At 35.9% G+C, this 22,734-nt stretch overlaps 1 protein-coding gene across 4 annotated transcripts in view; it reads left to right on the top strand.

The window, feature by feature from the left end:
* Nucleotides 1-22,734, top strand: part of LOC149775212 (sodium-dependent dopamine transporter-like) — a 178,817-nt gene that overhangs the window by 144,752 nt on the left and 11,331 nt on the right. For all 4 annotated transcript variants that reach the window (XM_089943045.1, XM_089943047.1, XM_089943048.1 and 1 more), the window contains exons 4-10: nucleotides 5,738-5,911; nucleotides 10,025-10,159; nucleotides 12,577-12,940; nucleotides 13,585-13,723; nucleotides 15,912-16,046; nucleotides 19,458-19,561; nucleotides 20,216-20,340. In XM_089943045.1, coding sequence (XP_089799171.1) covers nucleotides 5,738-5,911; nucleotides 10,025-10,159; nucleotides 12,577-12,940; nucleotides 13,585-13,723; nucleotides 15,912-16,046; nucleotides 19,458-19,561; nucleotides 20,216-20,340 — 1,176 coding nt within the window. The remainder of the gene's footprint in view (nucleotides 1-5,737; nucleotides 5,912-10,024; nucleotides 10,160-12,576; nucleotides 12,941-13,584; nucleotides 13,724-15,911; nucleotides 16,047-19,457; nucleotides 19,562-20,215; nucleotides 20,341-22,734) is intronic.

The raw sequence follows: 22,734 nt of genomic DNA, 5'->3' as shown, positions 1-22,734 counted from the left end.
CAAAAAGGACATTTGGAGGTCCATTATATTGGTGCCTGGATCATGTACTACATCGTTCAAGAACTTTTGATAATATTTCGAGATGTACTGGAATATGCTTGGGACCTAATCAGTCTGCGCACGGTATCGAGCTATAAAACTGCGTGACAGACCATGGGACCTAATTAGTCGAGCTATAAAACTGCGTGACACACCGGCTCATAAGTAAACAGACTTTGGTTTAAGTAGTGTTGTTTCTGAGAAGCGTCGAGATAAAAGAGCTGCTCTTCACTTAATGGATACGACAAACTCGAACCAAGTAATCAATCGGCGCGCAATCACATTGGTATTACAAGCGTCAATTAATGTTTACCTAATGTTTACTGAATTTCAGTAAATCATCAAAGTAACCAGTCAATACTTCTTAGAATCAATAACGACAGTGTGTATAGAAAAATGGAAAATGCTCGAGTCTAGGATATCATTGTGTTAGTCTCCCTAGTGATTTTTGTCTCTGTTTTATTAAACCGCGGCTTTAAGTGGTGTTTTGATTTGCTAACTAAACATCACCAGAAGAGGGTTCAAATCAAAGCATTGTCAATCGTTGTGAGGATACCGTAAAGTTAGGCATAGTCAGCTTCACTCTTCATGATTTCACGGTTAAGTTTAGCGGTTGGGATTGGAGAAGAAACAAAAGAAAAAAAAAAGAAAAAAAAAAAAGAAAAAAAAGGAAGGCTTTTAATTTGTCCTCAGATTATTTAAATATAAATAAATCTTGGTTTACTTTCTTTAATTTCAATGACCTGCAATTAGCTTTAAAACACGCATGTTCAGAATATGTAAATAGAGGTTGATACATTATAGTCATTTTTCGATTTTTTTCAATAAAAAGTACAACTTATATAATAGATGGTCAGGAAATCATGGTGACCAGGTAGCTTTTACGAAGATGACTGAATTTAGTTGCAGTTAAGGAAGACTATGTGCAGTTAGGCTAAAGCATAGGGAAAGGAGAATCGTTAGCAACACAACTGTAACTGTAATTTTCATGGTGTTTTTCCTTATACATCACTCAGTTTAAAAATGTTTAATTTCTAGAGACTGATTTGAGAAAAATGTATTAGACGTAGAATAGGAAATAATTAACTGGTTTAACACTGTAACGTGTCATTAAAGTTGCTATATTTTAGATTAATTGTCCATGTGTCTGAAATTGTTCAGAAACATTCGGATGATGCGAGAAATCCGTACATGTGGTCGGCTAGAGAAATGTACTGAAGCCATGTATGCAAGAGGTTACACGAGTAACTAGAAGTATTTATGTGAAGAGATACACCATCTACATTCACTTATAAATCGAATTCAACTGCAAGCAAAATAAGGTATGATCTGCCAGTTCATTATGCGACGACTGATCAGGGTCTATGTTGTTTGTTTTACTGATTACTTCTAACAAAACTGCATAGACATAGATCTGCCAGGCGCATTATGTGACAGCAGATCTCGGTCTGCGTAATTTACAGTTGGACTTGACTTATACGCTAGTAATAGGAGATTTTACGCCACGTTTTATAACGGCACACACATGGTTAATATTTTGTAGATACGTTTATATGCCACTTTAGTTTGAAATCTGAATACTTTCTGGAGAGAATACATCAGCACCATAATCTCTGGTTGCACAAAATAAAAACTGGGGATACATTCAAACTCTTGAAAGGTTTATATAATTTCGGCTTCAGGTCTTTAGAAAGAGTTGTAAGCTGTAAAAAGAGAAGACGACGACAACAACGATGCTAATGATGATGACAACGGACGAAGAATATAAAGAAGAAAAAACTTATGAAACGTAGACCTCGCATGACAAATAACAATAATATCCATACATATGTTAATTTTTATTAATATAAATGTTGTGAGTTTATGTGATGAAAGTTCTGCATGCAAAATGATTTTTTATACCACTCAGCTGCATTAAGTGGGTCTCCTTGCACTGGGTAAATGCAAATGTACAAGGTTGTTGTAAACAGGCTCATTTTTCCATAATGATGGTTCTATACACCGTGCTTCTGGGCTATTTTGGTTCACTAGCTATATCGACCACCAAGAAATCAAACGCTACTGATATTATCAGTTTTCATATTTTTTTGCAACATCAGATTTTTGAGTGTCACTTAACACCTTCCTGTATTATCGCCTGAAATGATTGAAACTATAAATATAAAGACCCTCAAAAATGATAATATAATGTGTACATTAGTGCATTTATCGATAGAAGTCGTACCAATTCATACCTAAAGAATAACTTATTTGAAATGTTACTCAAATGTTATGGACATTTAAGAACGATAAATTGAATTAGCTATCAAAAAGTCGATAGATACTTGACGTTTCTACCTTGCATACAGTTTCACACCAACCCGAATCCATTTGTGTTACATCATCAAAGAAGGGTAACTGACTTTGGGAATCTGGCGATTAATTTACAATGAATTCCAGCGACCCAGTATCTTTACCACAAGATTCAATTAACTATTTTAGTTTTAATTTCAAAGAGGCTGCCTTTATTCGGTTTTTGTGCCCATTTTTGTTGTTTCTGATTTGACCAACACAAGAAACCCAGCAACAGAAGAAGAAAACAAAAATAAAAACAGATATTGCTAGTTGAATTGTAAATAACCCATAGAATCGCGACCTGTGTCAATATACTTGTCCTTCAATAGACAACGAGACATGTGTCAATATACTTGTACTTCAGTAAACCACGAGACATATGTCAATATACTTGTACTTCAGTAAACCACGAGACATATGTCAATATACTTGTACTTCAGTAAACCACGAGACATATGTCAATATACTTGTACTTCAGTAAACCACGAGACATATGTCAATATACTTGTACTTCAGTAAACCACGAGACATATGTCAATATACTTGTACTTCAGTAAACCACGAGACATATGTCAATATACTTGTACTTCAGTAAACCACGAAACATATGTCAATATACTTGTACTTCAGTAAACCACGAAACATATGTTAATATACTTGTACTTCAGTAAACCACGAAACATATGTCAATATACTTGTACTTCAGTAAACCACGAGACATATGTCAATATACTTGTACTTCAGTAAACCACGAGACATATGTCAATATACTTGTCCTTCAGTAAACCACGAGACATATGTCAATATACTTGTACTTCAATAGACAACGAGACATGTGTCAATATACTTGTACTTCACCAGACCACGAGACACAGTAAAATGTGGGACAAGAAACGTTCTTGCAATATTCGCCAGTTGGCCGTTATACGGCGGGTCACCTTTCAACTAGAATCAATAAAATGGCAGACTAGGCGGAAAGTGCTTTTAGATTTGGATGAAAACAGAAATTATTCTTAATATAATCGTTACAACCGGTTAATTGTGTTTTAGAGCAAGTGGCGATATATCCAAGCAGTAAAAAACAACGTCAATCGATATACTAGTATTAAATCAACATTTCAAACAGATATTATGGTTATTTTACTTGTACGCACTTTACAATCTCATCTGCTCACACACCAAAACACTCATGCAGACAAATATCTGAGTACAAGATTCTAATAGGAAGTTGCATTCGAGAGGTTATTTTAGGATCAAATTACAGGCCTACAAAATTCAAGCCTAATCTTTAAAGGTCAAGGTGACAGTATTGTCGTGCAGACTGTTAAAATATATATTTTATTTCTGAAGAAATATACCGTAAATCTAAAAAATATGCGCGAATTCAGCTAATATATGCGTCTTCATTTACGTCTTTCTTCTGTAGCGTAATGTTCACGATACTATTTATAGAAGCAAATCAAAATCACGTGAAACTGCTGTATTCAGTCTGCGATAAAGCAAAGTCAGTTCACTTTTTTGGGACAAATAAATAATCAACATTTTTTCTTTCCTTCGTTGTTTCGTTCATTCTTTCCTGTACATTACTGAGAGAAGGTGGTTGGTAGTCATCTCCAGTGTCACGACCAGTCGGAGGGTGACCTAGTTCTAGTTGAAATTAAGATCAAAACCGTTTCACGAACGTATCTTAGGAATGATGTCGTTCATAGGAGATAGTTCTTTGTTGGGTGTGTTTCACGAAAGATTTCATAGCTAAGCTCTTGCAAAAACTTTACGATAGGTAAACAGGTGTTATAAAATAGGGGTGTCAGGTCCGCAACATTTTGTTGTACAACAAAGTTCTTTATAAGTTTACATTACGTCAGTGCAGTTCGCTTAAAGTAATCCACATGCATCTCTACACACCTTCTCAGTCTGACTATCCAACTGTTAACTTCCTCTTTGAATCCACTTTTTCGTATGGTGTTATTACACTTGAAAACTGCCCTCCTAATCATGGATTCGTCAAATCGCATGCCCTATCGTTGATAGCAAGATTCAGCCAAGACATACATTACTTGGCGCTAAATCAATCTTGTGTCGGAAATATGGCAAAGTTTTCATCCAGTACTCCTTTAGGAAGTGTGGCAAAGTTTTCATCCAGTACTCCTTTAGGAAGTGTGGCAAAGCTTTCATGCAGTACTCATTCAAGAAGTCTGTCAAGAATTATTGGAACGAAGAAAAAAACTGATTCTGCCTGCGTAGAGGAACTCTAGAAAGGGAAACTTTCATGCACGACTTGGGGTGACTGTAATAATGTAATAATGCCGTCAGTCTGAGCTATATTGCATTTGCTGGGGAAAAAAACTGATATCGTCCATGACTGATGTACGCGCATGCAAAATGAGATACTAATGTTTTACCTCATATGTTGTGTATTGTAACTTGAGTGTAATAAATAATTTGTTTTGTTTTGTGCTATGGGGTCTTTTGTAATCTGCCCTCAACCGGCCAAAACCCGCATTACTTGTTACCCCATATAATGCACATTCTCGTATGACGTAAGAACGTGTTGCACTTGAATACTCTATGGAATTCACATCATCGTATGAAGCAAGAACGTGTTGCATTTGACTGCTCCAAAGAATGTGCATCCTCGTATGACGTAAGGACGTGTTAAAATTTAATCCTCCATAGAATGCACATCACCGCTTGACACAAGAACGTGTTGCATTTGAATGGTCCAAAGAATGCAATTCCTCTTATGACGCAAGAACCCGTTGCAATCGAATGCTCCAAAGAATGCACATCCCGTATGTCGTAAGACGAGTTGCGTTTGAATGCTCCATAAAATGCACGTCTTCGTATGACGTAAGGACGAGCTCCAATTGAATGTTCCATAGAATGCATATCCTCGTATGACAAAAGGACGAGTTGCTTTTGAATGCTCCATAGAATGACATCCTCGTATAACGTTAAAGACGAGTTGCAATTGAATGCTCCATAAAATACACATCCCCGTATGACGTAAGGACCTGTTGAATTAGAATACTTCATAGAATGCAGATCCCTATATGACGTAAGGACGTGTTACATTTGAATGTTCCAAAGAATACACATCCCTGTATGACGTAAGAACGTGTTACATTTGAGTGTTAATAGAATGCACATCCTTGTATGACATAAGAACGTGTTATATTTGAATGCTCCAGAGAATGCACATCCTTGTATGGTGTAAGGACGTGTTACATTTGAAAGTTCATAGAATGCACACACCCGTATGACGTAAGGATGTGTTATAATTAGTATGGGCTATGGAATGCTAGTACATGATGAAATGATTCACTAAAAAGATTATTAATCAAAATGCTGTCTTTATTCGCAGCAAACTCGATTGTCATCACACAGCTGGTCCCAAAGAATGGGATCGAAGCGGCCGCAGACGACAACCGAGAGACCTGGGGACAGAAGATGGACTTCCTTCTTTCTGTAATAGGGTTCGCCGTGGATCTGGCCAATGTGTGGAGATTTCCATACCTTTGTTTTAAAAATGGTGGAGGTAACTGGATGTATGATATTGTCTTGAAGTTCAGTATGAACATACAGGAGAAATGAGTAATAAACCATCTTTAAAAAAATCTTTCCATACAGCTAAAATAAATAGAAAACATTTTGTTACTACAAGATTGAGCAGTTAAACAGTTTAAGTAAAGGTGCTTCTTTACGTATTGAAGACATTGCAACGAATAATAAAATATTACAACAAAGCATCACAAGAAATTGCAATAATAATAATGATAATAATAATAATATTAACAATATTTTTTCTGAATTCCTTTATATGGATGTCGACATATGAAACACCGTGTTTTCATTGTTTGTTCATAGATTTTACAAAGTCAGGAGTTGCCGTAAGTGACACCATTTTAAAACTACCAATGCTGTAGTGGACTGCTTACACAATATTCCAATGTCTACTCATGCCTAAAAAGAACTGTCAAAAAATTAAGATTTTTCAATGATGTAGAAATAAAAGACAAATAATATAGTTTGTCTTGACTTTCTTGATTATTTTCAGGCGTGGAGCTAAACTGTATGATACAGTTCTATATTTTCTATGTCGTGGCGCGATATACATTAAACTGTTTTATCTCTAGAGATGCAGTTCAACTTTCTGTTTATCGTTCATGTTGGTAAGCGTGCAGATAGATATAGGAGGATCGTATGGTTGATTCGTAACCCCATTAATTGCCATTCAATTGCTGATATATCAGGCCCCCCAAGATGAGAGCGATTTGTCTAGTTTTTATATAATGCCCTCTGTTTGGCAAGGTCAACTTCTGAGATCAGAGTACCGATAGTGTGCTTACTAAGACAGGTGAAAAAATAGTATAGATATAATGCCGCCTTGTAGTAACATCACTGACGGGAAATTTAATAGCTTTTAAAGCATGTATTCCGTTTTTTCGTAATGAATTAGGTTTGCACGTCTACAATTTCAGAATTTTCTTTCGAAGTTTATAGCTCATCCAGATCGCTGAAAATTGTCTACTAGAATTATTCAAGAATGTTGTCATTGATGTCAACTTACTCTACAATATAGAGGTTGTCGTTGATGTCGACTTACTCTTCAATATAGAGATTGTCATTGATGTCGACTTACTCTACAATATAGAGATTGTCATTGATGTCAACTTACTCTACAATATAGAGATTGTCATTGATGTCGACTTACTCTACAATATAGAGATTGTCATTGATGTCGACTTACTCTGCAACATAGAGGCTGTCATTGATGTCAACTTACTCTACAATATAGAGATTGTCATTGATGTCGACTTACTCTACAATATAGAGATTGTCATTGATGTCAACTTACTCTACAATATAGAGATTGTCATTGATGTCGACTTACTCTGCAACATAGAGGCTGTCATTGATGTCAACTTACTCTACAATATAGAGATTGTCATTGATGTCGACTTACTCTACAATATAGAGATTGTCATTGATGTCGACTTACTCTACAATATAGAGATTGTCATTGATGTCGACTTACTCTACAATATAGAGATTGTCATTGATGTCAACTTACTCTACAATATAGAGATTGTCACTGATGTCGACTTACTCTACAATATAGAGATTGTTTATCTCAATTAAGACCATCATAAAAAAGTTAGTGAAGCAGGTAAAACGAAGCCACGATTTTTCTGTCAAGTTACGGAATGTTGTTTACAATTATTGCAAAAGGTTATTATTACGCAAATTATATTAGTTCCAGAGAGTTAAATGTCAAAGTCGTTGTACTAATACATTAAAATTTAATACGACACAAACACCAATGGTGTGATGTATGATACATATTTAAAAGTTATTTTGCATTATTTGCTTGTAGAAATGCTGAATTACAATACATCTCTACAAAGTAAGTTATTCGCACTCTTCATTAGACGCATCCATATGAATTAAGACAATAACAGAAAAAGATGGTGATTTTGATTCTGTACTTGTCGTTATGGCTGTTGCGAATTACAAACCTCAGTACGACGCAGAAAAGCAAACGGGTAAAATCTTGGGAAAATTAAAAGTCCGAACATCACTTCAAAGAATGAATTCACAACAACATATACAATTTGAAGGATTCGATTAGCAAGACGCTGCTACGAGAGTAGTCTTATATAATACTTCAATCTGGTCTGGTATACTGTAGGATTCATTCAGTAAGACTGCCACAAGAGTAGTCTTCCATATTACTTAAATCTTGTCTGGTACTCTGTAGAATTCAGTCCGTAAGATTGCTTCGAGAGCAGTCTTACATATTGCTTAAATCTTGTCTGGTACCCTTTAGAATTCAGTCAGTAAGGCTGCCACGAGAGCAGTCTTAAATATTACTGAAATTTTGTCAGGTACACTATAGGATTCAGTCCGTAAGACTGCCACGAGAGGAGTCTTACATATTAGTTAAATATTGTCTGGTATACTGTAGGATTCAGTCAGTAAGGCTGCCACGAGAGTAGTCTTAAATATTACTTAAATCTTGTCTGGTATACTGTAGGATTCAATCAGTAAGTCTGCCAAGAGAGTAGTCTTACATATTAGTTAAATATTGTCTGGTATACTGTAGGATTCAGTCAGTAAGACTGCAACGAGAGGAGTCTTACATATTAGTTAAATATTGTCTGGTATACTGTAGGATTCAGTCAGTAAGACTGCCAAGAGAGTAGTCTTACATATTAGTTAAATAATGTCTGGTATACTGTATTATTCAATCAGTAAGACTACCACGAGAGGAGTCTTACATATTAGTTAAATCTTGTCTGGTATACTGTAGGATTCAATCAGTAAGACTACCACGAGAGGAGTCTTACATATTAGTTAAATCTTGTCTGGTATACTGTAGGATTCAATCAGTAAGACTGCCACGAGAGTAGTCTTACATATTAGTTAAATATTGTCAGGTACACTGTAGGATTCAGTAAGTAAGACTACCACGAGAGGAGTCTTACATATTAGTTAAATCTTGTCTGGTATACTGTAGGATTCAATCAGTAAGACTTCCACGAGAGGAGTCTTAATGATTATTTAAATCTTGTCAGTTACACTGTTTCAATCATATAAAAGAATCGGGCAAATTAACTGTATACTTTCACAGCAAATGAGTCAAGTTAATTTCATCCTATTAAGTGAATGCACTTTAAAACTAATCTTCAAGACACACACGTATACACACACATGCACGCACGCAATCACGCACGCTCATACACACATACATGCTTACAGAGAGTCAGTTTTGATTCGTCTGATACTTTTTGTGAGTCGTGACATCTGGTCGTTTTGAATAATTGTATGAGAAATGACAGTAAATGCATGAATAGCAATTAAGTAGAGTGTTTTGTTCATTTGGAGACTTTTAAAAACTCAGTCTGTTAGAAACTGGTTTCTCTGTTAATTGGTTTTATGTATGTGAGTGATAATTAATCCTGTAATCATAACGCACTGACAATCAAGCGAAAGAAGTTTTGTCCATAGAGCTGTTTTTAGCGAAGATAAATGGAATGGAATGAGAAAAATACCTGTGCGTTCTCAATGATAAAAAAATTAACACCCCCCCAAACCCCCCCCCAAACAAAACGAAACGAAAACAAAATACCCTCAAACCCTCATAATCCCCCAAACCAACACCCTCTCCCCAACAAAATAACACAAAAAACCCAAGCAAAAAATGTTCACAATTTTCACAGCAATTGTGTAATTTCCACACAAATTTTGACATTATGGTTCCTGAATTAGACACTCTTGCAAATCACATTGTATAAAGGAGCTAATTATGTATCTACAGCAGGAGATTTAAAAAAAACACACACCCACACCCCCTAAAAAACAAAACAAAAAAAAAACAAAGCAAAAAACAACCGCTTTACTCACATTCGGCCTGAAAACCGCGTGACTTGCGGTCCCATTACCGGTTCCTTGTGACAAAATGGCGGAAACAAAGAAAAGATTTAACGTAATGTATAGAAGAAGATTTTCATTGACTAATAAAATTCAGTTATAACAGAAAGTACATAATTACTTCCATCATATTAGAATAGTTGTTTCTTTGCACACGGTTCCTTTAAATGTTAGCTTGTTTAGCATATGAACATAGACATATATTTGTCATCGACAGGTGCCTTCCTAATTCCTTACTTCTCGATGCTTCTGGTGGGCGGTATACCGCTATTCTATATGGAGCTTGCTTTAGGACAGTTCTACAGAACGGGTGCCATCACCTGCTGGGCAAGAGTCTGCCCTATTGCCAAAGGTGTTGTGTGCAAAGTCTCTCTCTCTCTCTCTCTCTCTCTCTCTCTCATTTAGTAATATTACTTATTACTTTGATTCTGAAACAGGTGCTGCCAAATGATGCGACACGTTCTCGACAATTCAAATTTTAGTGTGAATATTTAACTATGAATCGATGCTTTACGTTAGCCCTTTTTGTAAATATCATTTGATGCCAAACATTTGGGTAACTTCTCGATGTTCCGAAGGTTTATTTGTCCGAAGGGTCATAGGTCAGAATTATGTTTGTTCAGGAGTTCTATTTTCCGATTATTTTAGCCCAAAGTTCTGTTGTTCCCAAGGTTCGCAAGGTCGAAAAATCTAGGTGTTAATAGTCCGAAGGTTCATTGACCAAAGGTTTGATAATTTGTAAGATAAAGGTTCAAAGGTTAAATTAGGGTCATTAGTCCGGAAAAGATTTGAAAAATGGGTGCACAAGACTGATGGTTACTTGATCCGAAGGTGTTTGAAAATGGGATGATCGGCTCGAACATTCATTATTTTGAATATATTTTGACTGGTCCGGTTACTAACGCACATTCAGACTATGGAACCTTCAAACTATGGAACCCTTCAGACTATGGGACCTTCAGACTATTGAACCTTCAAACAATGGAACTTTCAGACTATAGAACCTTCAGACTATGGAACCTTCAGACCATGGAGCTTTCAGACTATTTAATCTTCGGACTGTGGAACCTTCAGACTATGGAACCTTCAAACAATGGAACGTTCAGAAAATCGAATCTTCAGACTATTGAACATTCAGACTATGGAACCTTTGGACTATTGAATCTTCAGACTATGGAACATTCAGACATTGGAACCTTCAGACAATGGAACTTTCAGACTATCGAATCTTCAGACTATTTAACCTTCAGACTACGGAACCCTTCAGACTATGGAACCTTCAGATTATGGAACACTTCAGGCTATTGAACTTTCAGTCTATGGAGCCATTTAGACTGCTGAACATTCAGACTATGGAACCTTCAGACTATGGCGGGGCCCCGAGTGGCCGAGAGGTCAAAAGCCCTCACCGTTGGGAATCACGGCCATCTCAACTCTTTCTGCGTGGCTTTGAGTCTCGGGTTGCTATGTGAGAAAGCTTGCCAGTAACTTCTCGTGGTTCAGTGATTCTTTCCGGGGTTTTCCCAGATTCTTCCCCCACAATTTATACTGTCCGTGTACAGCCTATCTTGTGCTGAAAAATGGCGTTAAACACTACAACAACAATAACTTCAGAATATGGAACTTTAAGACTTTGAAACCTTCAGACTATTGAATCTTTGAAACCATTGAACCCTTCAGACTATGGAACCTTCAGACTATGGACCCTTCAGACTATGGAACCCTTCATTCAGAATAATTAACATCTATATTAAATCATTTCGGAGCAATGAACCTTAGAACCTTTGAACCCCTCTTTCGGACTGATGACCCTTTGAAACAATGAGCCTTCGAAACAGTAAATCTTTCTTTCGTACCAGAGAACCTTTGGACCAATGAACTTTGGGACTATCGAAATGTATCCCAGATTGTGTTACCTGCTTGTGATATAATACATAATTTTTTAAAAATGATTAATTCAGATTAAAACGTATTTTTACAATGTATAGTTTCTCATTTTTGTGACGAGATTCTTGTTTCTTCTGTTTTCGCATTCCGTAGTAATCAATACATATCCAAAATATGATTGAAACACATGAGGCATTATAACAAGAATAGACAATAAATATCGCAATGTTGCAACCATAACACGTATCTTTACCACGCTTTCTGTGTTGCTTTGCCCACTGTGGGAACATCTTGATTCGGGCATGTCCATCCGTTTATAAGCACATATGCACATCTTTCCCTTAAAGTACTTGGTCACGATAACGCAAACAGTACTTAGCATAACGTTTTGAAATTTATTAAGCATATACCTAGCGAAATGTATATAATCCGATTAGACTTCCACGATAATGAGTGATTTTCGGATCTTAAATATATATGTTTTAAATATCATTTTTGGACATAGACTTATTTCAATATAAATATTATTGGAAAGATGAGAAAAATGGCAAGTTACAGTTGAGAAGAATGTTTTGTCCGTAGGTAGATGATGTGATACGACTTTTCTGCTACGTCAATGAAATTTTAGTTTAAATAAGTTTTTCGGACTTTGGGGTTTTAATTGTTTTTAATGAAACATATCAATAAAGGTACTCAGACGCCATTGAATATAGGGGAGTGCAGCCAGGACAAACAGGGAGATACAGTGATCAGATTTTATTTGCCTAAGAAACGATATTTGAGAGTTTTGTCTCTTTTGTTGATGTTCTGGACTTAAGAGTTTTGGTCCATATTATCATACGTGTTTAAAATACAAAAATCTAGTTTTCCTTTTCTTCTCAGGAATCGGATGGGCAGTTGTTCTCATAGCTTTTTATACAGACTTTTTCTACAATGTTGTGATAGCGTGGTCTCTGCATTTTTTCTTTGCTTCCTTCACGTCTGAACTCCCATGGACCACATGTGGCAACGAATGGAATACAAAAAATTGTTTTGACATTTTTGGAACTAGTGATTCAATTGATAATGCCAGCGATTTTGGAGACAATAGAACTCTGAACATTATAACAAATGCTGAGACGGAAAGTGTGACAAATTTTGCGAGAAACGTAACAAATGTTTTGGGGAATCTAGTAGTTAACGGAACTAACTCCACAGCAGCAACAGATATTTCTAAAAGAACGCTTCCTGCAGCAGAATATTTCGAGTAGGTATCTATCTATCTATCTGTCTGTCTATCTATCTATCTATCTATCTATCTATCTATCTATCTATCTATCTATCTATCTATCTATCTATCTATCTATCTATCTATATGTCTGTCTATCTATCTGTCTGTCTGTCTATCTATGTGTCTTTCTGTCTGTCTGTCTGTCAGCCCCCCCCCCAGTTGTGTATCAAAATTCAAAGAAGGGATTATTGTGCCTATCACTAAGGACCAGAGAGAGAGGAAGACATACATGCATACATAAATACATGCATACACACACATATACATACATACATACATACATACATACATGCAAAGCTACATACATACAAACAAACATACATACATACATACATACATACATATATACATGCATACATACCTACTTACCTACCTACCTACCTGCCTGCCTGCCTGCATGCATGCATCTATACACACACACACACACACACACACACACACACACACACACACACACACACATACATACATACATACATACATACATACATACATACGTAAGCATTCAGACCATTATTGTTGCTATATTTCCCCATGTATATTTAATTTCGCTTTATTTAACGTTGGATATTTCGTTGCCTGATTTTGTCTTCAAACTTCTCAAACCATCTTTACCGTAGGCGGAAAATGCTGGAGTTGCACAGAAGTGGAGGGATCTTTGACGTTGGGGAGATAAAGTGGCAAATGGTTCTCTGCCTGCTGGGAGTGTACATCATTTGTTACTTCAGTTTGTGGAAAGGAATCAAAATGTCAGGCAAGGTATTCTGAAAAAACACGTTTTTTTTTTCTGTAACCCAATTATTGCGACCTATTAAAGTGGTTTCTTTTCACACAACATGCAAATGTTTTCTTTCAAATAAAATGTTCTATTTAGATTTCACATTTTCGCTGTTGACCACGATATGTTGTCACCTTTATGTCTTGAAAAGAGCAGACACAATTATACAGAAAAATGTTATTTATAAACTTATTTAAAAGAATGAATGATGATAATTATGTTGAGGAGAATGTTGCTATTTATGAAGTAATTATGAGGAGGATAATGATGACAACGAGGAGGAGGCGGAATAAGAGAAGTATGAGGGCAACGATAATCGGATGAATAATAACGCGGGCAACGATAATCGGATGAATAATAACGCGGGCAACGATAATCGGATGAATAATAACGCGGGCAACGATAATCGGATGAATAATAACGCGGGCAACGATAATCGGATGTAGAATAACACAACTTCTTATCTGGTTTATGTTGTTTACGCTAAAGTTGCATTGAAAAACAAATGCATATTTCTGCTAAAATCTTGATATAAATGAAATGAACATTTAATGAAATGTGACGCTTCATTTAGCAAATATTTGACACGAATGTTCTTGTTAAACATGTACACTTCCTAATCTCTTCGTAGTTCCTTTACAACAATTTTTGTTTATACCACAGTAGAATTGATGTTTGCTCAGCATATAAATGATGCACGCCCGGCATATAAATGATACATGCCCGGCATATAAATGATACTAACCCGGCATAGAAATGATACTAACTCAGCATATAAATGACACACGCCCGGCATATAAATGATGCACGCTCGGCATATAACTGATACTAACCCAACATATAAATGATACACGCCCGACATATAAATGATACTAACCCGTCACATAAATGATACTAACCCATCATATAAATGATACACGTCCGGCATATAAATGATACACGCCCGGCATATAAATGATATTAACCCGGCATAGAAATGATACACTCCCGGCATATAAATGATACACGCCAGGCATATAAATGATACTAACCCGGCATAGAAAAGATACACGCCCGGCATATAAATGATATTAACCCGGCATAGAAATGATACACGCCCAGCATAGAAATGATACACGCCCGGCATAAAAAAGATACACGCACCGCATATAAATGATACGCGCCCGGCATATAAATGATACTAACCCGGCATATAAATATTACTAACCCAGCATATAAATGATACACGCCCGTCATATAAATGATACTAACCCGTCACATAAATGATACTAACCCATCATATAAATGATACACGCCCGGCATATAAATGATACACGCTCGGCGTATAAATGATACTAACCCAGCATATAAATGATACGAACCCGGCATATAAATGATACTAACCCACCATATAAATGATACACGCCCGTCATATAAATGATACTAACCGTCATATAAATGATACTAACCCATCATATAAATGATACACGCCCGTCATATAAATGATACTAACCGTCATATAAATGATACTAACCCATCATATAAATGATACACGCTCGGCGTATAAATGATACTAACCCAGCATATAAATGATACTAACCGTGCATAGCAATGATACTAACCCAGCATATAAATGAAACGCCCGGCATATAATAATACTAACCCGGCATATAAATGATAAAACCCGGCATATATTGATACTAGCCCGGAATAAAAATTTTACTAGACCGGCATATACATTTTTACTAGTTTAGCATAAAAATGATACACGCCCGGAATATAAATAGTACTAGACCGGCATATAAATGATACTAACCCGGCATATAAATGATACTAACCCATCATATAAATGATACACGCCCGGCATATAAATGATACACGCCTGGCATATAAATGATACTAACCCAGCATATACATGATACACGCCCGGCATATAAAAAATAACTAACCCAGCATATCATGATACTAGCCCGGAATATAAATGTTACTAGACCGGCATATACATTCTACTAGCCTGGCATATAAATGATACTAGCCCTTCATATAAATGACATTATCCCGGCATGTAAATGAATATGGCTGTAAGAAAGTTTCTCAACATCAAATTTTAATTACTATGAGTGTCTTAACATTGTTTCTAAATTGATTGTTTTTTGATAAGTTTTGCCCATATCATATTTCATATTGCAGGTAGTATGGTTCACAGCCTTATTTCCATACGTGGTCTTGACTGTTCTAATGATTAGGGGAGCAACCCTTCCTGGTGCCGCAGATGGCGTCAGATACTACCTCACACCTGACTTTTCAAGATTAGCAAACTCAGAGGTACGTTTAGTGCTTCTCCACTTCAATAAATCAAACCTTGAATGAATGAATGAATGAATGAATGAATGAATGAATGAATGAATGAATGAATGAATGAATGAATGAATGAATGAATGAATGTATGAATGAATGAATGATTGAATGAATGAATGAATGAGGGAATGAGGGAATACAAGAAGAATGAAGGAAAGAATGAATAAACGAACGAATAAATAATATAAATATATGCTGTTGTATAGGATTTAAAGGCACATCAGCATTAACATGACCTTATTGTATGCCCCAAGTAAACAATATGCCTTTATCATACTTCAAGAATTATGTCTGGTTCTCGTTATACTTCTGGCAGTCCCTGGAATGAGAAAACTGGTCAATGTGGCAATTTAGACATAAAATTTTCACCTTTCATGACCCTTCTGTCTTAATCATAGTCAGCTTTGTTGTTGAAAAGGATTATGGAGTTAAAGCACTCCTGCCAAACTTTCTTCGTACCCATTTCCTTGAGCTCAGACTGGAACTTACACGGACGTAGGTAAGATGTGTGAGTGGTCTGTACAGGCAAGGACCTTAGACCACTCAGCCAGCAAAGTAGCAAACTAGAATGTCAAAATTTAATTGTTGGTGAAAAGCAACTTTTCATTTTGGTCAATGCTGATTCGTTTCAATAGAAGGCGTTCTGAGATTCGTGATTCCAATCATCTCAGATTCACTGCAGCCATATAACTCTCAAGATCTCAAGGCACATCAACATGAGTTACAGACTTGTATGGGTATCTGCACAAAATGCTTTTGGTTTGGACGAATCATATTATCAATGTGAAAGTAGCAGGTTTAATTGTCACGTTCTGGCCCGACCCCAGAGTTTTCCACACTTTGGCTCCGTAGCCATCTCAGAGGGGATTTGCATTTTCAAGAGGCAGGAGTTTCGGAAATGTTTTATTCTGATCAATCGACGCCATGGTGAGAAATCGTATTCATTCCTTGTCTCTTCCAAGTCACTGGTGGAATTTTCCCTGATCTTTTATAGACTAGGATTCAGAACAATTAATTGCTAATTTCATTGTTTTGTTTCGTTTTCCATTGAAGGCAATTATTTCGTCACCAATGTTCCTCATCCACCTCGAAGCCAAAGAAGGGGCATAAGATTAAGGCTGATTCATTGTGTTCTTATGCCAGAGTTAACGAAACTGATAACCTCGAGTTATTTGGAATCCTTGCTCAATCGCCCCTTACCTCAGCTTTACCCTCTGTAGGGTTTCGCAGTGCAATGGCATTGTTTTCCAAAGTCTCAGTAGTGACCTTTACAAGTCTAGAAATACATAGAAGTTGAATGTGTCATTGATCTAGTCCTTACGGATGGTCTTGACATTTCGATTGATCATACAAGGCCCTTTTGGACATCTATCTTTGGCCTAAGTGGTTAGAGCATCCACCTCGGATGCTGAAGATCGCAGGTTTGAACCACGGCCGAGTCATACCAAAGACTTATAAAATGGTACTAGCAGCTGCCTCGCTTGGCGCTCGGCATTAAGAGGTAAGAGATAGGACTGGTCACCCTTGTATCATTTATGTGACATGATGCTACAAGTCTGAGGCATGATGCCTCAGTTCTAGACATCACATTGAAGACATCGAAATGATATGACTGAAAAAGTGTTAAAGCTACGTTAAAAATCCAAATCGCACACACACACACACACACACACACACACACACACACACATTGTATTGGAGTTGCAACAAATCGGCCTCTCATTTGTACTACACTCGATATCCTCGAATCCATCTACAATGGACGTAAGTTCCCACGACGAACAGGTTTTTTTTCTGTGTTAGTCGCCTCTTACAACTTGCAGGAGTGATCATAGAACCCATTTGTTTCATTGTTGGAAGTAACTTCCAGAAAATTTGTAACTTTTGAAACTAGCATGCAAGTAAATGAACCCAAAATGAACATCAGGGGACGAATAGAAAGGATTTGAATGACAAAATATATAAATTAGTTGACTTCTTCCTTCTTTTGAAATGGAGCCGCGGTGGCTCAATGGTTAGCATGCAGTGTTCACGACCGAAAGGGTGCGGATTTGAATCCTACCATGACAAGGGAAATAGATCCATAGAATATAATATATTCGGTGAAGGAAGAAATAACTCCATGAAATGTAATGTGCTTGGTGAGTGAGGGCATAACACCATGGAATTGGATAGGTTTGGGGAAGGGAAATAACTCCATGAAACAGGATAGGTTTGAGGAAGGGAAATAACTCCATGGAATATAATTTGCTTTGGGAAGGGAAATAACCGTTTATGTTGATAAAATTAATTTGATGTCACTTACGTTGTTAAAGTAAATGGAATTTTGTGTCAGGGTCGAAACAACGATATTTATTTAAATTGATACATACAGTTGTGATTTATGTTGCAATTTGAAATTTAAAGTTGTATATGCCGCCATAATGTTATTATGTTATGATTGTGTCCTTCCGTCTGCTGTTTTTTACCAATTTCTTTTCCGCACAAAGACTCTTGTTGTCCACAATCAACAGTTACTGAACAGTTACTGAACTTTGTGAATGGCTTATAATTTGGGTATGAAAGAACCTTATCGATTTCTGGCTACAAAGATACAAGGTTACTCTGACACGATGACGAAAAATAGTTTCAGTACAGTAAGTGGACTTCTCCATCATTCTTTACCAGACTGTATGGATGGCATGGGAGTCCAGTTGACTTGGGGTTTAACAGATAAATGGTCAAGGACACTGTTACTGAAATAATAATAAGAAATTCGGTACCAAAAGGAAGTTTTATATTGGGTGCCTTGACCTCATTTTATTGATGAATTGCATTTCGGGTAATTAAGAAGCTTATCGATTGTGAAAGCAAAAGGTCAAAGGTCAGCGTCATTGCCAAAATGGTTTCTGCACAAAACGTTTATTTATATGAAGGATTCTTGGACACAGGGGCGGACGTCTAATGTACCATACACGGTACTATTCGTTGTCGGGAGATGGGGAATAAAGATCTTCAACATTTGTGTGACATTTTGACAAATGAAAAAGTATTAACGGCCTAATTGTTGCGACCTGAACCAGCCGGATGCTTTTTAGTCCAAAGGTTATTCCGGTTTCCATGGCCTGAGATATTGAAAAGATGTAACTCTTACTAAATGCGACATCAGCCCGTGGTACGTTCATCCCTGGTGAATGTTGGTACTAAGATAAGTATAGCTAGGTCCATTGAAGTGATGAAGGTAAAGAGCCTTTGAATAGAAAACGACTGGGCGGGCTACAGACGCGCTACAATTTGACCCTTTGTTGGTATCGGCTTCCAAAAGATTTCACTGTCTACAATAAGAATGTATCACTTTTTATGTTGTTGCATGTGTCAGCTTTGTCCTTTTTACAACAGGTATGGGTGGATGCTGCTACCCAAGTATTCTTCTCCCTGGGTCCAGGGTTTGGTGTGTTGCTTGCTTTTGCCAGCTATAATCCGATTCACAACAACGTATACAAGTAAGCAAATCTGAGGTGTTTGTCTGTCTTTGTGTTGGCTGATGAATTCACGATTAAACTATTGAATATCAATGAGAAAATATGTTGTAATTACACGTGGGATCGGCCTTAAAACAGCATATTTTATATTACACGAAAAAATACATTAAAATATGCTGATATCCAGATGTGAAGACCTTTTGTGTACCAACAGCGAAACATTTGATTAATTTTCGTCAGTTTCCTTGAGGAGCATTTTAATATTTGAATGATTTAATATTTAGGTATTGATTCGTCTTTTATATACTCATTTAGGAACGTTAACTTGCTTTTGCGCTGTAATATTTCTTCATTGATGATGCACAAAAGTGCACTTGTCACAGTCTCCAGACTGCCTTTAGAAAATGCTTATAAGGACATCGTTATACAGTCGGTAGTTTGTTATAGAGAATACCAGTCATACGACTGAAATTTGGTACTCTGCGAATATTATATATATGACGATCTACAAGAGTCTATTTTCAGTCTCCGAATAATAATAATCCTCCAATAGTGTACAATATGAACATCCAATGATTTGAATAAAATATTATTTAAGGTTAAATATAGCAATGACGTTTAAGATAAATCAGAGTAAACTGAGTAAAGTAATTTGTTTATCACTCTGTTTAACAGGGACGCTCTGATCACCAGTGCTGTCAATTGTGGCACCAGCTTCATGTCCGGATTCGTCATCTTTATGATCTTAGGCTACATGTCAGAGGAAGCAAATGTTCCCATCCAGAAGGTTGCCACCGAAGGTATTTTATGAATCTGTTGTACATAGCCACACACAGACTAAGGAGTCTGTGTGCTTTTGCATTTTTAAAGTAGCTTTAACAATTTAAGTCATATCGCTACGCTGTCTTCCGTGTGGCAGTTTATAGTGATGTCTAGCACTGGGGCATCATGCTGCAGACATTTAGCGCCATGTCCCATCCAGTCACATTATCCTGACACCACGCAGACCGATCGTAACACTAACCTCTTAATGCTGAGCACCAAGCGAGGCAGCTGCTAGTACCATTTTTAAGTCTTTGGTGGGACTCGGCCTGGGTTCGAACCGGCAATCCCCCGCATCCAAGGCGGACGCTCTAACCACTTACGCCACCAGAGTGGTATATATATATATATATATATATATATATATATATATATATATATATATATATATATATATATATATATATATATATATATATATATATATATATATATATATATATATATATATATATATATATATATATATGTGTGTGTGTGTCTTTAGATTTAAACTTAATTTAGAAAGGTAGTTTTTCTTAAATTGTACAATAAGGAATTTTCATCTATTTTTAAAGTATTTAAAGATTTTTCCCGTCTTTTAAATGATGAAATCTGCCATATTGTTTCTACATTTCCTGGAAAACACTCAGAACGTTCAAGGTTTGTTTCTTCATAAGGTTTATTTTTGACAGAATCGTGTGTATCTATCCATCCATCCATCGTTGGTTTCATTTATTCAGAAAAAAAGATATTAGTAAGCAACGTGATAAATATAAATGATGGCATGGGACTATAATGAAATATAAATGATAGCATGGGACTATAATGAAATATAAATGATGACATGGGACTATAATGAAATATAAATGATGGCATGAGACTATAATGAAATATAAATGATGGCATGAGACTATAATGAAATATAAATGATGGCATGGGACTATAATGAAATATAAATGATGACATGGGACTATAATGAAATATAAATGATGGCATGAGACTATAATGAAATATAAATGATCGCATGAGACTATAATGAAATATAAATGATGGCATGGAACTATAATGAAATATAAATGATGGCATGGAACTATAGTGAAATATAAATGATGGCATGGGACTATAGTGAAATATAAATGATGGCATGGGACTATAATGAAATATAAATGATGGCATGGAACTATAATGAAATATAAATGATGGCATGGGACTATAATGAAATATAAATGATGGCATGGAACTATAATGAAATATAAATGATGGCATGGGACTATAGTGAAATATAAATGATGGCATGGGACTATAATGAAATATAAATGATGGCATGAGACTATAATGAAATATAAATGATGGCATGAGACTATAATGAAATATAAATGATGGCATGGGACTATAGTGAAATATAAATGATGGCATGGGACTATAATGAAATATAAATGATGGCATGGAACTATAATGAAATATAAATGATGGCATGGAACCATAATGAAATATAAATGATGGCATGGGACTACAGTGAAACATAAATGATGGCATGGGACTATAATGAAATGATGACATGGGACTATAATGAAATATAAATGATGACATGGGACTATAATGAAATATAAATTATGGCATGAGACTATAATGAAATATAAATGATGGCATGGGACTATAGTGAAATATAAATGATGGCATGGGACTATAATGAAATATAAATGATGGCATGGAACTATAATGAAATATAAATGATGGCATGGAACTATAATGAAATATAAATGATGGCATGGGACTACAGTGAAACATAAATGATGGCATGGGACTATAATGAAATGATGACATGGGACTATAATGAAATATAAATGATGACATGGGACTATAATGAAATATAAATGATGGCATGAGACTATAATGAAATATAAATGATGACATGGGACTATAATGAAATATAAATGATGGCACGAGACTATAATGAAATATAAATTATGGCATGGGACTATAATGAAATATAAATGATGACATGGAACTATAATGAAATATAAATGATGGCATGGGACTATAGTGAAATATAAATGATGGCATGGGACTATAATGAAATATAAATGATGGCATGAGACTATAATGAAATATAAATGATGGCATGAGACTATAATGAAATATAAATTATGGCATGGGACTATAATGAAATATAAATGATGACATGGAACTATAATGAAATATAAATGATGGCATGGAACTATAATGAAATGTAAATGATGGCATGGGACTAAAATGAAATATAAATGATGGCATGGAACTATAATGAAATATAAATGATGGCATGGGACTATAATGAAATATAAATGATGACATGGGACTATAATGAAATATAAATGATGGCATGAGACTATAATGAAATATAAATGATG

This window comes from Sinohyriopsis cumingii, chromosome 19, assembly GCF_028554795.1.
Source record: "Sinohyriopsis cumingii isolate HCF-2022 chromosome 19, ASM2855479v2, whole genome shotgun sequence".
NCBI classification, from domain to species: Eukaryota; Metazoa; Mollusca; class Bivalvia; order Unionida; family Unionidae; genus Sinohyriopsis; species Sinohyriopsis cumingii.
This window is presented reverse-complemented; position numbering and strand designations above follow the sequence as displayed.